The 16,968-nt window shown below is 58.8% G+C and overlaps 1 protein-coding gene across 3 annotated transcripts in view; it reads right to left on the bottom strand.

The window, feature by feature from the left end:
- Window positions 1–36: 36 nt before the first annotated feature.
- UNK (unk zinc finger) overlaps window positions 37–16,968 on the bottom strand; it is a 33,148-nt gene continuing 16,216 nt past the window's right edge. The window contains exons 2-16 of one of the 3 annotated variants that reach the window (XM_020915635.2): window positions 14,049–14,258; window positions 12,741–12,917; window positions 12,475–12,605; window positions 11,664–11,799; window positions 11,020–11,137; window positions 10,572–10,656; window positions 9,315–9,457; window positions 8,739–8,939; window positions 8,102–8,167; window positions 7,466–7,640; window positions 6,575–6,676; window positions 6,248–6,436; window positions 3,143–3,324; window positions 2,287–2,544; window positions 37–1,470 (exon numbers count right to left, since the gene is read on the bottom strand). In XM_020915635.2, coding sequence (XP_020771294.1) covers window positions 1,315–1,470; window positions 2,287–2,544; window positions 3,143–3,324; window positions 6,248–6,436; window positions 6,575–6,676; window positions 7,466–7,640; window positions 8,102–8,167; window positions 8,739–8,939; window positions 9,315–9,457; window positions 10,572–10,656; window positions 11,020–11,137; window positions 11,664–11,799; window positions 12,475–12,605; window positions 12,741–12,917; window positions 14,049–14,258 — 2,329 coding nt within the window. In that variant the 3' untranslated portion in view covers window positions 37–1,314. The other 2 variants (XM_070479952.1, XM_070479953.1) reach the window with 2 other exon arrangements.

Here is a 16,968-nt window from a genome sequence, read left to right on the forward strand (position 1 = left end):
CCCGCTCTCCCGCATCCCCATGTAAATAAGCCGCCATCACAAGTTCATATTTTATTTTCCAATATGTTTGGAGCTTTGATTTTTGCATTTTTGTAAAAAAGTTTTCACTTGATTCATTGAAAGCCCTTTCGTGCTAAGCCCAAGGTGGGGCCTGGGCCGGGCCAGACCCTCTGCGGCCCTCTCGCTCCCACCCCAGACCCCCCCATGCGGGGGGTGGGGTGGCCTCCCTCTGCCCACTCTGCCCTCCCACCCCTGCCGCATCTCTCTGTACAGAACAATTTTTAAAATGGAAGCTAAGACACAATATACATTGGACAGGCACGCACACACATGCACACGGGCGCCTGCCCCCGAAAGGGGCAGGACGTCAGCTGCACTCAGAGAGCACCACGGAATGCATACGGAGCCCCGCCTGGCAAGGAGGGCAGGGCAGGGCCCTGCCTTGGTCCTCACGGTCCGCAGCTCCTCCCCGCCCACTGCCCTGCTAGCTGCCAGGGGGAGGGCTGTGCAGGGGTGGGGTGGAGAGGGCAGTGCCAGCCTCCAGGTGCCCCAGGGCTAGGGAGGCCGCTCCAGGAGCCCAGGGCTGGGGGGAGGGCTGGGGAAGACCCCGGCCTCAGGTACCTGAGGGGTAGAACGCCTGGGCTTTGCCCCTCGAGGAGCGTCAAGGGCCCAGGGTTGGGAGTGGGGCTGGCCCCACAGCTTTGGCCTGCCAGCCCGGACTAAATACACATTTGGTAAACCTAGGAGCTCGGCGGGCGTGGACCCCCTCTCAGCCTCACAGCTGGGAACCAGGGTTGCCCCCGGGTCCTCCTCACTCTGGCGCTTGCCCTGGCCTGGGGAGGCAGGGTGAACAGGGCCTGCCCTGAAGGCTTGTCCCCTCCCCTCGGCCCCCTCGAACTTTCCACCCTGACCTGCTCAGGCCCCAGGAAAAAGTTAAAAATAGTTAGTTCCTACATAAAAAAGAGACAGAAACAAATTCCCTGCCAGAAGGCTGGTGGGAGAAGAGGGGACTTTGTCTCTGCAGCAGGAAAGGTAGGGAGCGGGCAGGGGGAGAACTGCAAAATAGTTTTTTTTCTTTTAAAAAGTGCTTGGTAAGTCTGTTTTAAAGTGTGTGTCTATATCTATGTACAGATATACACACAGACACTGTTCACACGCTGGCTGCCCACGCATACCTGCACACGTACAGAAATGTATACATATACATAATCATATACATATACATACATACATACATACATACATACATATATATATACTTTAAAAAGTCCTAGATGAGAAGCTCTGAGCCAGGCCGGGGCCAGGCCTGCAGGGTCACGACTGGAGGGGATGGGCCCGGCCCGGCTGGCAGACGGGGCACTCACTGCCCTCGGCACAGAGCTCACACAGCACGGCGTGCTGGCACGGCAGCACCGCGCGGTTCTGCTCCTGACACTTAAGGCATTTCACCGACTGCATGTGGAACACGGCCTGCGGAGGAAGGGACACCGGTCACCGGCCTGGTCCATGGGACCAGGAGCTCCCTCAACTCTCACTTCAGCCCCTTCGGGAGAGGAAACTGGGACAGAGAGCTCTAGAGCCTGCTCACAGCCCCCCAGGAGGGCAGGGTCAGAGGCCAGGTCCATCGCCGTGAGGCATCCGATCTCTGCTTGCAGCTGCCAGCGGGCCCAGCGGGCCCAGCGGGGTGGGGGAAGGCCAGGGCTGCTCTGCAGCTCCCACTGGGTCAGACTTTTCCTCGCACCGAGGCTTCCTGCCTCTTGTCTTGTTAGATCTTGTAGTGACTCTAGGTCCCCCGTGAGAACTCTTGGGTCTGGAGAGGGTACCGTTGGGCCTGAGGTGACAGGGCCAAGTGTGGGGCCTGGCTGCCCGAAGTCCAGTGAAGGGAGGAAAGCTCTTCCCTGCTAGGTCATGCTCCTGGGACCCAGCAGGGCACTGAGGAATGCAGACAAGAGCCCCGGGGACTTAGCATTCTGGAACGTCTGCTGGCGTGCACAGAGCAGAAGTGGTCGGGATGAAGCCTGGGGCGCAGGTGCACTAATGCAGCTCAGCTCAGGCCTGCCCTCCAAAGAGCAGGGGGGGGCCCTGGCACCCTCTACCTCCACTCTCCCCTCCCCAATGACGCTCTCCTCCCAGCTCCCTCCAGTGCGGGCGTCCTGGGTCAGCTCAGTTGGGGCAGAGGCTCTCAGGAGGAGGGTGGCCAGGGACCTGAGCGGCAGGGACCCATCCGGGTCCCAGCACTGGCCGAGGCCACTGTGCAGCCTCACCCGTGCTCCCCGGGGTGCTGACCTTGTCCACTTGCTCCAGGTGAGCCCGTAGCCGCTTCTGGAGAGAGTGGAGGGTGGAAAGTGAGAGGGCCTCCAGGCCCGGGAAGGCGGGCAGGGCCTGCGGGTCGGGGCCTGAGTGCAGCCGCTCCAGCTCCTCCTGCAGCTTCTTCACCTGCACCTCCAGGGCATCCCGCTGCTCCCGGGCCAGCTCGCACTCCGCACCCGCCGCGCTGGCCCGCTCCCCGGCCTCCTCTGCCTCCTTCTTCCAGGCATCACAAGCCTGTGGGCCCAACACGCAGCACCTTGTCACGATGGCCTGCTACCCTTCTCCCCTGCCCGAGTGCGTCTCTGGGGGCCCGTGGGGGCCACTGTGGCTGCGGGGCCTGCTGGGAGCTGGGGCAGGTGTCTGGGAAGGGGGGCAGGGAGGAGGGCTGATGCTGCCTGCAGAAAAGAGAAGTTTCAGGACCTGCGAGAGACCCTCTGTGGGCAGGGCAGGGGGCCAAGCCCAGTGGAGCAGGGGAGCGCCAGGCGGAGCTGGCCAGCACCTTGAGGGGCAACCAGGCTGTGGCCCATCTCAGAACCTAGAACCCTGACCCAGAGCTCAGGAGTCAGGGCTTCTGGGGAGAGGCACGCAGTACTATGGGACCAGACCAAATGAACAGCTTGGAAAGGGGATACCAGGCGTGTGATACCAGCCACCCCAGGGTCCCAACTGACAAGGCGAGTTTTTCCACGGGGCAGAGAATAAACAGCTGCGTTTCTCCCCTGCACTCCAGGACCCCTGGCTCCCCCAACCCCTGCACCCACTCCGTGTAAGACAGGCTCCGGCTGAATGCCTTGGGCCCTGGGGAAGGCGGGTGAGCCTGGGAGCTCAGTACCTGCTTGGCCTGCTTCCAGGACTCCTCCCACTGCTTGATGGTGCCGTTGGCTTCGTCCAGCTCCTGCCGAAGCCGGGCCAGCTCGGCAGCCCCCGGCCCTGACAGGAAGGCAGGGGAAGTGCCCGGGGAGAAGCTTCCAGAGGCAAAGTGCTCCCAGATGCTGCTGTTCATCCCATTGAGACCTGCCCCGGGAAGGGGAGGGCCATCAGCGCTCTGAAGGGCTTTGGGCCCGGGCCCCGTCAGTCCTGCCTGGGGGCTCCCGGGGGCGGGCTGTGCCGGGCTGGGAACTCCACAGGGGTGTGTAAGTGCTACCTGTCACTTCCGCATCTCAGCGTCCCTGTCTGTAAAGTGGGGTTCCCCTCACTTGCCTCCCAAGGCGATTCATGGGACTGGGGAGAGCAGCCGGAGAGCATGGTGATTTGTGATCCCAACTTTACTGTCAGGTTAGAAGGAGAGCCTTCTTGTGATGTGAAGGCCCAGGAGGAGATTAAGGAAAGCAAGACACGGGTCAGAGCCTCAGATAATGGCAGAGCTGGAGCAGGAAGAGCTCAGGGAGCCCTGGGCCCAGCCCCCTTGTTTTACGAGTAACCTGAGATAAAACACGTTGCCAGGAATCACAGGAAAGTAAGCGGGAGAGCCAGTACACAGTCAGGACATCTGGCTCCAAAGGCCTGCGCTCTGCGATAAGCTAAGCCATGTGCTCACCCAGCACCATCACCTGCTCAGCCCTCACCTGGTCATTTGGTGGGTGTTTGCTTAAACAGACTGGTTCCAAATCGGGAAAGGAGTATATCAAGGCTATGTATCGTCACCCTGCTTATTTAACTTATATGCTGAGTACATTATGAGAAACGCTGGGCTGGATGAAGCGCAAGCTGGAATCAAGATTGCCGGGAGAAGTATCAATAACCTCAGATATGCAGATAACACCACCCTTATGGCAGAAAGTGAAGAACTAAAGAGCCTCTTGATGAAAATGAAAAAGGAGAGTGAAAAAGTTGGCTTAAAACTCAACATTCAGAAAACTAAGATCATCGCATCCGGTCCCATCACTTCATGGCAAATAGATGGGAAACAGTGAAAATAGTGTCAGACTTTATTTTTTGGGCTCCAAAATCACTGCAGATGGTGACTGCAGCGATGAAATGAAAAGATGCTTACTCCTTGGAAGAAAAGTTATGACCAACCTAGACAGCATATTGAAAAGCAGAGATATTACTTGGTCCACAAAGGTCCGTCACATTTTTCCAGTAGTCATGTATGGATATGAGAGCTGGACCATAAAGAAAGCTGAGCACTGAAGAACTGAGGCTTTTGAACTGTGGTGTTGGAGAAGACTCTTGAGAGTCCCTTGGACTGCAAGGAGATCCAACCAGTCGATCCTAAAGGAAATCAATCCTGAATATTCATTGGAAGGAATGATGCTGAAACTGAAACTCCAATACTGTGGCCACCTGATGTGAAGAACTGACTCACTGGAAAAGATCCTGATGCTGGGAAAGACTGAGGGCAGGAGAAGAGGGGGACGACAGAGGATGAGATGGTTGGATGGCATCACCGACTTGACGCACATGAGTTTGAGTAAACTCTGGGAGTTGGCAATGGACAGGGAGGCCTGGTGTGCTACAGTCCATGGGGTCACAGAGAGTCGGACACGACTGAGCAACTGAACTGCTTATACCGTGTGCCCCTGCTCCGTGGCCCCTAAGGTACCCCCTGTCTTCCGAGGGAGCCCTATACCCACCTCTGGCCTCCTTCTGCCCACATATATCACTCTAATGACTTCTTTCTTGCTCCCTTTCCCACTAATATAGCCAGATTGTTCCAGAACCAAACGGATTTAAGTCTGTCTCCCAAGCAACACAAGTACAGCCACGTGATCAGCAGCGTCCTGTGTGGAGACACACAGCTCCCGGCCCCGTCCTGGAGGCCAGGCGCTCCACTGTACCTGTCCTCTCACTCGGGTGCGTTTTCTCCAGGCTAGGTCCCCCCATTATGCTGAGTCACAGAGTCGGCCCTTTGCCTCCACACAATCGTGAGGGTCTCTAAGTATGATCTTATGGCTTGGCGCCTGCGCCTCCCCCAGAAGACCACGGCAACACGCCAGCAGGGATGGTTGAGCCCACACTGTATCCATATACTGCTCAGCGGGGAAGGAATGAATGAATGGTTGGCCAGTACGGAGGGATACAGTCAAGATGCCTCCAGAATGTGAGGCAAGTCAGACAGGCACAGCTCTAAGCCTCTGAAGCTGACGGCTCAACATCATTTGCAAGTGTCTCCAGAGATCAGGGCAGAACGCACACCTGGTGGCAAAGTCAAAGTGCACTGCGGAGGCATAGGCTCAGTGTGACTTGGACGGCCAGCACCCGCGGGGGCCCCGGGGGCGGGGTGGTGTTTCTGGTCTCTGGGAACAGCTGCCAGAGGGGGGTCAAGAGTAGCAGCTGCTGGTGACTGAGAGGCAGCCGGCTGGGCGTCGCCGGTCTACATCTGTTCCCGCATGAACGCTCACCGGGCCCCACTCACACACCCAGATCCCCTCCTCGCGTTTCCAGCCCCTCTCCTCTGACCTGCCTTCCAGGGCCCCGCTCCTCACAGTTCCAATGGTGGGCTTGGCAAACAGCTTTTGTGTTAGAGCTGCGTCTCCCTGGTGCTTCTGCCAGCCAGGAAGGCCACCCTGCGCTGGGGGTGACCCTTTTCAACCTCTCCCTTGGCCTCCAGGAGCTCTGGGTGACAGGCAGAGCCACCACACTGGCACAGAGAACAGACGGAGGCCCTGGAAACTCTGAGGCCGTGCTTCTCACTGTGTACTGGTCTGGCACCTGGCACTTCACTCGCATTATTTAAGCCTCAGCCCCAGCTTATGAGGTGGTACTGCCATTATACCCACATGACAGAGGAAACTAAGGCAGAGAGGTTAATTCACTTGTCCATGTTCACACAGCTCAGAGCACGGTGGACCAGAGGCCTGACTCACCTCTAAGCCCAGACCCCTGGCTCTCACCTCCACTCTGTACTGCCTTCAGCTGGGACAGAACACCCAAAGGCACTTTCCAAAAGCCCAGGTTCCCGCCTCGGGCCTTAGGGAGCCATACTGGCTCTTACCCAAAGATCCATGGGATGCTGAGGTCCCCAAAAATGTGTTCTCTGACTGGCTCAGGTGGCCCTGGGGCTGCTGCAGGAAATGCGAGGAGAGGCTGACGGGAGGGGACGGGGACGCGGAGTGGAAGGAAGCAGAGCTGCCCAAGGACCCGGGGATGTTCACGGGCGCAGAGCTCTGCAGCAGACTGCCGCCTGCAAGAAAGGCCGGGAGGGGGAAGTGAGGGCCGGGTGAGCCATGCTGGGCCACGCCGAGCAGGGCACTGCCCGCTGGCCCATCCCTGGGCCAGGCTGGACCCCATGAACCCACCCCCGCCCCCCACCGCCCAGTACCCATGGTGATGCTGCCTGGGTGGGGCACCGTGCTGTTGTCGAAGGTCTTCTCTAGGGCAGCCACCCCAAACTCGTTCAGGTCGAGGTCATCCAGCGCGGACTCTGGAGGCAGTGAGCGGCGTGTGAGCCGGCTGGCCTCCTGAGCGGCCACATGGTCCCCAGGTTCCAGGCCCCGCTGTCTGGACCCACCTGCCCGTAACTGCCTCTTCTCCTGCCCCTGCCTCATCTCAAGGCTCCACAGTGCCTGGCTGCTCCTCCCCCAGACCAACCCCCGGCCCAGTGCAGCTCCAGTGGCTCTCCATTCAGAAGCCGTCTACGCTGGCCCCAGGGGAAGAAGAGTCCCTGCTCACAGGCCTCCTCCCCGAGCTCCCTGAGGGCGGGCAGGTCGCTGCACCCTCTGGTTAGTGCCGAGCAGTTGCCCAGCTCCTGTCCACTGCGCTCTGCGAAGCTGGACGGAGAGCGCAGGAATGGCCTGTCTCATCTGTCACCCCGGTGCCTGTGAGGACCCGGCACCAAGCCTTGCCCGCACGTGACTGCTGAGGACAGGGCAGGGGCCTCTAATGACCAGGCGCTCTGAGGACAGCCGGGGGGCTGTTCACAGGGACGCCCGCTGGGGCTGACTGACGCCTGTGGTGGAATGAGACTGCACACCCCCAGGGAGAGAGGCCCCTTTTCCAACCTGCACAGCAGAGCACATGCAAGGGCTCACGTGCTCAAAAGCCATCTCGGCCCCGCACCGTGGACCCATGTTCCGTCCAGGTCAAAGGACTCGCAGCGCCCACCTTCTGATCTCCCGAGACTGACGTCTGAAGTGACCAGCCTCACTCCAGAGACCCAGTATCCCTGGCTACAGATCTGCTCCTAGACTCGCAACAGAAGTGGCCCAATTACCTATGACCGACTCTACCGTGTCGCTGGTAGGATAGAAGGGCAGAGCATTTGCATTCATGCCAGGGACGCTGCTGGTGCCAGCAGGGCTAGGGGGAGTGGCTGCTAGGCTGGAGGTGATGCTGGAAGAGATGCTGGAGGTGAGGGGACTGCCCACGGGGAGGATGCCCAGCATGTCCTGCAATGAGAATGAAGAAGAGATGGAATGGGATGGCCGCCCGTGGAGGCTGGTGGCAGGGGCTGGCTGGGCAGATGGGAAGGGCGCGTCCCAGCTCTCGGCTTGTTCCCTCAACACCCTCCTGAGGGGCTGGAGAGGGAGACATGTGGCCTGGAGACTGCAGGCCCCCTCGCCCCGAAAACCCTGAAGTAGGGAAGGGGGAAGCGAGTTCAGTGCCAGTTGCTCAATGTTGTTTTTTTTTTTTTTCAATGAGTTTTTTGACTAATGAATGAGTCCAGGTGGTGAGGGGCTCCAAGGAGTGACCCCCGACCCCTCAGGATTTGGGGTCCCACCTTAATCTTGCCCTCAATCTGTAGAGAAAGCGGTGCCTGGACCTCCCTGAAGAAGCCTCCTGGGGGTCTGAGCCTATCCTGTCTGCAGCAGGTGCCGGAAGGGGAAGGCGGGGGCTGAGGGCTCTGTACCTGTTTTGGCTGAAGGAGGGGCTGCTCTTGACTCCTGGGCTCCAGTGAGTGGGGTTTTAACTTGGCCTGAGAGGAAAGTCAGGGAGCAGGAGATGAATGTGGTGCTAGGAGGCCTCCTGAGCCCAAGAATCCTCCCAGGCATCAGCTTGCGGAGGCTTCAGGGGCTGGGGGCAAGGAGGCATGAGACGCTGTTGTGTGGTCCCCCTTCACTCACATGCACCCTCCTTCCCTCCCCTGGAGACCAGGGGCGCTGCTCCTCTCCTCCCTGGTGACTCCAAGTCACAGAGAAGCCCAGTTCCGCACCCCTCTTGTCCTGCTCCCCAAGGCCCTACTGCTCCATCAAGGCAGCACAGGGCAGAGCAGAGACGGGATGTGGGGTCAGAAGACCGCAGTGGGAACCCCTAGCCCTCGGTAGACGGCTCTGACGCTGGGTGAGGAGCTCCCCTCTAACCTGCCTGTCTTCATCTGTAAAATGGGATGGCCTCACCCACTCTCTTAAGTCTTCGAGAGGCTGGCATCGAGGACTTTCTAATTCCGGGTCACGCTCCCCCTAGCTGGGCCAGGACAACCCTCCAGGGCTTCTCCGGCCACAGGCAGAATGTGGCTAACCTCACTGGGCTGCCCCCGCATCCCTTACCTGGCATTTCAAATTTTTCAGGTACTCAGCTCCCACCTGGTCTTCCCTCTCAAAGCCAGGAGCCTTCTTATAGCTGCCAGGGGCAAGGCCAGACTCCCCAGGAAAGACAATGCCTTCCAGATTGGAGGGCTTCCGGATGGAGCCCGGTGGGGAGCCACAGAGATTAGATGGGCTGCCGAGGCTGCTGTTTCTACAGAGGAGCTGCAGCGAAGGAAGAGAGTGGGCTAGTGAGCAGGATGCAGGTGGGGGCATGGCCACCCTCCATCCCCGTGTCAGAGGGAGAGTCTCCAGCAAGAGGCTCAGTTCCATTTCCATTTGCCAGGGGGAGCAACCAGCACCCGAGAACTCAGAACCTCATGAGGCTCTCTGTCCCGTCTACAGCTCTACCCAAGCTGATACAGGCTCTGGGGACACCACCCCAGCCATGATCAGCTTTTGACAGACAGAAGAACCCTGCAGCTCCAAGGGCAGAACCCCTTGGGCAGAGGCCACCTCCCCAAGCACAGGGCAAGAGAGGCAGATGCTGGCTCTGGGCAGGAATGGTGCCCCCAACTCCACCCCCAGACAGGCACGTACAGCGCTGAGGTCTGGGGCGTGCGGGCTCGAGGGGCTCACAGGCACCGAGTCTCCGGCAGCAGACGGCATGTACAAGACGGGGCCTGGCTGGGTGGGGCTGGACACAGCTGAGGAAGGCTGCAGGTCATCACTGAGGGGGGGCTCTGCAAGAGACGGGGGCAGGGTGTCAGCAGGCCGAGCCAGCTCCAGCCCTCCAAAAATGCATGTGGGTCTCTTTAAAGGAGACCACATAGCCCCCTGTGTATGAAGGGAAGGCTCCTCCTTATTTCTATCAATATCACACACCGTACTGTGCACTTACTATGTGCCTGGCGATTTGTATGAATTGTGAATCTTCACAATGACTGGAAGATAGAAGTGATATCATGGTCTCCATTTTACAGATAAGGAAACAGGCTCAGAGTGGTTAGGTACATCTCTCAAGGTGGCTGAGCTAGCAAACAGAACTGGGATTTGAACCCCAATCCGCATGACTCCAAAGCTTGGGCCATTCATCAGTTCTCCGTGCTGCCTTACCCAGGCCCACCTCTGAGCCAAGTGTATGCTTCCCCCTCAGTGGGCCTGCAATTTCTTCTTTAGTCTAATCCCTGAGACAAGGCCTAAGGCTAGGAAGGGGTTAAGGACCAACAGCAGTGGTCTGGGGTGGACACGGGCAGTAACTCAGGCCTGTCTCTGCGACGGGCAGGGCGGTGTGGAGCTGCGCTGAGCAGCACGGCAGCCCAGAACCACAGGCCGCGGCTGAGACCAGAATGTGGCTGGTCTGGACTGGACCGTGTTGCAGCTATTCACGTACACACCAGCTTTCAAAGACTTGCTTTGGGGGAAAAAAAATCTTGATTTTATATTGATTATATTTTAAATGATATTATTTTGTTGGGTTAAATAAAAATATACTAAAACTATTCCCTTTTTTTGGGTGAGGTTACTTGAAAACCTGCGATGACTCGGGGCTGTGTTAGGCTTCGCTTGGACAGCTCTGCTCCCAGCAGGGCGGAGGGCCATGTCCCATCAGTGGTGTCCGCCACGGGAGAGGCACAGTGGCCGGGGCTCTGCCTGGGACTCTGAGCGCGCCACCAGGGGCACAGTGCCTGCTCTCTCAGCACCCTGGAAGCTCCGGGTTTCCAGCCAGCTCCAGGGGGGGGGGGCGCGGCAGCGGGGAATGGAACTCCCAGGGTGGGCAGGGCCCCCTGCTGGCTGACAGACAGCGGGGTCGGGGTGGGGGAGCGGGCCCTGCCCCAGGGCAGTGGGAGAGCGTACGTTCGACGTGGGCAAAGGCGCAGAAGGGTCCTCGGGGACAGCTGCCCGACTGCTGCATGTCGTTGCACTTGGTGGACTTATAGATCTGGAGGGCAGAGGAGAGGCAGGTCAGGCCTGGGCAGAGGGGGACAGCGGGGCTGTCTTCCGCAGGGCTGGGTTAGCTCAGAGGTCTCTTCTTTCCCCTCCCCACTCGAGGCCACTTCTCTAAATCTCTCCCTACCAACTTCTTGCTCAAGACAGAGTAAGCAGACACGGCTACCCCCACGCCGGGGACCACCTCCCTTCCTGGGTCACAGGCCCAATCAGCCCTGACCCAGCTCTCGCAGAGGGATCGTTCCCACTCATTATCTTGGTCAGGGCTATGATCTTCCCAGCGTGCCTCTGGGCGTTAAGGGAGCCACGTTCGCAGGACACCCGCCCCTCAAAGGGTCGCGGCGCCAAGGCCCACCTCGGGGTGGAACTGCTGCTCCGTGCGTGTGTGGCAGTACTGGCAAGAGTCTCCGTTCTCACACTTGCCGGGGTCTCCCCACTCGTCCCCGTGCTTTACGTTTGGACATGGAGACGACCTGGTTCAATAACAGGGTGGGTCAGAGGGACGCAGACTGGACCTGGGGGATGCTAACGAGATCACAGCTGTTCAGGGCCCCTCAGGTCTCCCGGCTTTGCAAACCAGGCTCAGAAACAGTAAAGGTCAGCTGGAGAGTGAGGGCCTTGCTCGGGCCAGAAGCCGGGCTTTGCTTCCTTGCCCAGCCTGGCTACATCGCCAGAAGGACACTGTTTCCTTCCCTTCAGCCAAGTCCTCCCCTCCCCCCAGCACTGTGCCGCAGGAGAGCCAGGCTATAGCCACATCCTGGCTTGGCCCTGAAGACACCCTTCTGGGTCAGAACTAGAGGAGTTTCTAGTGAAAAGATCCTGATCTCACACCAAAGGATTGTTTGGCTCTCCTAAACATTTCCACTGCTCTTGGGGTCCTGCGACCCCCGGGGCTGGCCTCCCTGGCCCCCACCCCCGGGAGCACAGTGCAAGCAGCCTCAGCCCTGATCTGCCTGCTGCCACCCTCCTCCCACGGCTGGCCTGCTGGGCCCAAAGGACCTGTATTTGTGCTTCCGGGGGCTCCGCCGCCGGTCCTTGCTGTTGTGGTAGTAGGGGCAGGCGTAACCCTGGCGGCACAGCCTCGGGGGCTTCTTGCAGGGCTCCGTCTTATAGTTCCCCAGCACGTAAGCGGTCTCTGCACATGGGGGCAGAGGCAGGGGTCAGCTGGGCAGGGTGGGGCAGGGAAAGGGGAAGCCACAGGGAAGGGTCCAGGAGTCAGGATTTTGGTGACAGGAACGAGCAGGGTCCCCTCCTTGTGAGCCAGTGCCGAGTCTGCAACCCAGGAGAGAGGTAAAGAGGATGCCACCATCCCTCACTGGAGAAGCTCACAGGTCAGAGAGTAAAGAGGGAGCCCTCGGGAGGGCTGAGAATACACCTGCTCGTGTACGCGCTCAGCCATGTGTGTGTGGGAAAGCCCCCAAAAGGCATTTAGGGAGCGCCAGGCTCCTCTGTCCATGGAATTCTCCAGGGGACAATATTGGGGTGGGTTGCCATTCCCTTCTCCAGGGGATCTCCCTGACCCAGGTCTCCTGGATTGTAGGCAGATTCTTTACTGTCTGAGCCACGAGGGAAACCCGTAACACTCTGGGTTGACAGGACCAGGACCAGGGGTCCCGGGGGAGAATCCCCCAGCAGGGCCCCTGCAGGACTGGGCTGCAGTTGGCTGGTGTGAGGTGGGGTGAGGGGGCACAGGCCTCCCAGGAGAGGTGGTGGTTTGGGGTGGAGAAGGCAGTGGGTGGTGCTTGGGGAGGCTATGGGGAGGACAGGCAGCTGGTGGCAGGGGCTTGGCCATCCGTGTGGCCACCCTTACCTTGCCACCGTGGCTCCTCACTGAGGATTTTTTCTATCATGGCGTGGCTTGCAGCCCCAGTCGACTGGCCTTCCATGCTGCCCTCTACTGTGGTCTGGCCGTTCTGCAAGGCCTCCATGGCCTGGAGCTCCCTGCGGGGAGCAGCAGAGGAGAGACAGAGCAGGGAGGGGGCATGAGGAGGAAGGCAGCAGAGTGCCAGCCAGGCACTCTGTCTGTGGTCCTGCCCGGGGCCCACAGCCATCAGCCTGGCACGGCCTTCAGCCCACCTGATGTCGTAGACAGGGGAGCGGAGGTCATGGGGCCCGTGAGCAAAAGCGCAGTGCAGGCCGTTTTTCGTGCAGTTGCCCTTCGAGTCGGTCTCGTGGATGCAGATCCCAGTCTTGTAGTAGCGGAGGTGGTACCGGCGCTCGGTGTCCCCTGTGGTCCTGTGCAGGAATGGGCACCTGAAACACAGCGGGGGTGCGGGTCACTCACCTCCCCCGCCGCAGACGGGCTCCCAGCCCTGCCCTTTCCTGGCCCGTGGAAGGCTTTTCATGACCCAGAGGAGGCACTGATGTGGGTCAAGCAGGCGAGCAAGCGACAAGTTCTCCTGTGGTAATAGAGCCACCCTCCCACTGCCAGAGCAGGCTGCAGCCCAAAGTGGGGCCTGATAAGCCCTGGTGTTCCACATCAGCTTCTCAAAAGCTACTCCGTCGGGGCCCTGGGCCGTCCTGAAAAGAAGCTTCCCGGGGGGCACTCTTGGGAGAACACATGCTGCCCAGGTCAGGGGGTCTTCAGAGAAGCAAACTGCCTAGAGCTCTGGGTGCTGCATTAGGCTGGGGGTGGGACCAGCAAGCCTCTGACCCCTGAGAGGATGGGGAGGGCTGATGCAGGGCAGTCAGTGGGGCGCACCCACAAACCCCCCCACCACCCCCACCGCCCCCGCTGCGTGGGGGAAGCACACATCAGGCAGGGCCACAACGTAAGCCCTCTGAGACCGTCCTAGGCGTGACACCTCCTTGTGCCTGTCCTCTGTTATGCCGTCTCTTCGCAGAGCTCTGTGGCCAAGATATTTTGTTGTTCTTTTAGTCACTCAGTCGTGTCCAACTCTGCAACCCCATGGACTGCAGCCAGGCTCCTCTGTCCATGGGATTTCCCAGGCAAGAATACTGGAGTGGGTAGCCACTTCCTTCTCCAGCGGATACAGGGATCGAACCCGCATCGATTACCACTGAGCCACTGGGGGAAGCCCTGGCAAAATATTCAGAGTCAGCAAAAAGGGGAACTGGAGAGGCTCTGTGTAAACAGCTGTGGTGGGAACTGTGTGGGCTGAGAGGGTCCTGTGACCTGCAGAGACCAGGACAGGAGGCCCAGGAAGCCACCTTGGCTCAGGCATGGCCTTCATGCTTAGGAGAAGAAAGGCCTGCCCCGGGCATCCCAAAAGTGGGAAAAGGAGAAGGGGCCTCCCCTGGGGCGTGGCAGGCTCTGAGCCCAGGTCCGGGTCACAGGAAGGTGGGCCAGGCTGCAGCAGTCCCCCAAAGGCAGCCTCTGACCCAGGAGATGGCTCCTTGGAGGGCAGGCTGGCCGGCACTCACTCGTCGCCCTCCGGGCAGAGGCCCGTGGCCTCGTCGTACTTGGTGCAGTAGACGTCGGGGCTGTAGTTGAAGGTGCCGTCCCGACGGCGGATGGACCGGCGGCGACGCTGGTTCACGAAATGCCAGTGGAAGCAGGTGTAGGGCCGGTGCTGAGTGCATTTGTGCTGCACAAAGAGCGGGCACTGCTCAGTGCGGAACTCCTTCAGGTACCTGCAGAGGGAGCCCCCGGTGAGCAGGCCAGGAGCGCGGTCACGGCCTTTGCTTCCCAGCAAGACGTGGGCCACCCAGTCCCCCAAGGGCCCTACTCTGCAGGGCTGGTTCCACTGAGACACCAGAGAAGACCAAGCTGAAGGCAGGACCTTAGCGTGAGGATCCTTCCTGACACGCAGGTCCCTTGCCGGCCTGTAGGGCAGAACCACAGATGCCCTCCCCGATCAGCTGCCTCTCATGGTGACCAGGGGAGGGCTTCCTCAGTGGCTGAGTACACCCAAGGTTTCCTAGGCCAAACCACTGGTTGCAGGGGAAAGGCTGCAAACAGGTGCTTGAGGGCCCTCTCTGCAGTGTCCTGCGGGGTTCCTGCTGTCCAGTTCTGCCTGCCAGGCCAGGAGGCCTCGCTCATCCCAGGAGCAGGGATGGGCGCTGGGCTGAGCTCCAGGAAGGCTGCTGCTTTGGAACTGAAAACCCAGGTCACCAGATGTCCCTCCAGACCCTGTCCCAGGCAGTCACTGTCCTGTCTGCCAAGCTCTTCCAGGAGACGTTTCCTAAAGCACCACCCAAACGTCAGTTTGTGACGCTCATGTTAGAAGCATCTGAAGACACTCCCTCTTGGCCATGCCTCCCCCGACAGTCTCACGAACGACCACCTGCAGGACTGAGGTATTCTATTTCCATCCTGACTCACCCCGGCTTCGGGGCTGTCCTTCTGGCCTCTTCCCAACCTGCATCTCTCTCCTTTACTCTGCATCTCTCTCTTTTACTTTGCATCTAATAACCAAGACAACTCCAAGACCCACCCCCCATCACCACCCAGAGGAGGGCCCGACCCCCTTACAGAACCACATCATCCATCTGTGTTTTGTTCACTTTGTGTCCTGGTGGAGCATTTCTTAGATTCATACACACACAAACACACACACACACACTGGGGGCAGGCAGGCAGGCCAGTTCTTATTCATTTCCTCAAGTCCTAACAATGCAGGCAACAAATGGCTTGATAAAGGGCATTTGAAGCCAGTGAGGAGGATGGTTCTAGAAGGCACAGAAGGCTATGGGCAGAAGAGAGCACGAGGGGACCAACTGACCTGGAGCCTCTGTCCAGCCTGCGAGCTCCACCTGGAGCTGGGAGACTTGGGACACAGGGAAGCAGGCCCAGCCCTTGTCCCTGGCTCATGCCAGGGTGCTCGGGCCCTGCCAGCCTGGGTGTGAGGTTGAAGGTGTGAGGATAGGGCCGAGACCTTCCAGACAGGTTTTCTCTAATGCTAATGAAAATGCTGAAAAATCCCCCAGACAAGGGGAATTTCCTGGTGGTCAAGTGGTTGGGACTCTGCACTTTCACTGCTGAGGGCCTGGGTTCAATGCCTGGTTTGGAACTGAGATCCTGCAAGCCATGTAACGTGGCCAAAAAAAAAAAAAAAATCCTCCCATCCCTGAAGTGTGGAGAAGTGTCCAGGCTTCCGCACTGGGCAGGGGGAAAGCTAGAGGTGGGTGCTCCCTAAAGATCACAGAGACGTGTTTAAGAGGCAGTAAAACCTTCAAATAGCGTCCTGTTCATTCAGCATCTATTTGCTGAGCATCTACTAGGTACTGGTGCGGGGATGCGCACTGAGGACGCTGAGGTAGCAGGTCCTTACCCCCAGGAAGCCTGCATCACCATGGGAGACACACCAGTAACAGTGGCAAACAGTCAGCTGTGGAGAAGGTTATAAGGAAGGTTTGCTCTGGGTTCCTTGGGAACCCAGAAGGAGGATCCTAGACCCAGGCTGGCACAGAGAAATGGGAAAGGGAAGGAGAGGTACTTGTGGGTGAAGAATGTAGGAAGGGTGTTTTAGGCAAAGGAAACAGTATGAGCTTAGAAACAGCTGTTGTTCAATAGCTCTGTCATGTCTGACTCTTCGTGACCCCATGACTGCAGCATGCCAGGCTTCCCTGTCCTTCACTATCTCCTGGAGTTTGCTCAAACTCATGTCCATTGAGTCGGTGATGCCATCCAACTATCTCATCCTCTGTCGTCCCCTTCTCCTCCTGCCTTCAATCTTTCCCAGCATCTGGGTCTTTTCTAATGAAATGGCTCTTCACATCAGATGGCTAAAGTATTGGAGATTCAGCATTAGCATCAATCCTTGCAATGAATATTCAGGGTTCATTTCCTTTAGCACTGACTGGTTTGATCTCCTTGCACTCCAAGGGACTCTCAAGAGTCTTCTTCAACACCACAGTTCAAAAGCATCAGTTCTTTGGCACTCAGCCTTCTTAGAAACAGTATGTGGAGGTGAAGAGCTCCAAGTGCCTCTGTGGAATGTGAGTAGGGAAGGAGAACTCCAAAAGGGAGGTGATGAGGAGGTGAGGTGTGAGAGGGGCCAAATTTTAGGGACAGCACCTCCAGGCTGCAGGTATATTCTGAGACGCTGGCTGAACCCTGCAAGGCTCCCTCAGGCTTCGCTCACCCTCTCTGGCACTGGGACACAGGTGTGTCTCCCTGGCTCCCTGTCTGATTACAGACAGAACTCTGCCCCGCGTGCTGTACACACAGACCAAACCTGGTGCTGAGCTGGGCCACCAACCCCTCAACGGCCAGAGTGAGCTCTCCCGGCAGCACATACTCCACCTGACGTCCAGCCCACAGAAGACCCATTCGGGAGGTAACAGGTGGGGAATGGGGGTGGAGGAAGATGAACTCAGGTCCAGAGAAGAGTGAGAAGCA

Source organism: Odocoileus virginianus, chromosome 17, assembly GCF_023699985.2.
Source record: "Odocoileus virginianus isolate 20LAN1187 ecotype Illinois chromosome 17, Ovbor_1.2, whole genome shotgun sequence".
NCBI classification, from domain to species: Eukaryota; Metazoa; Chordata; class Mammalia; order Artiodactyla; family Cervidae; genus Odocoileus; species Odocoileus virginianus.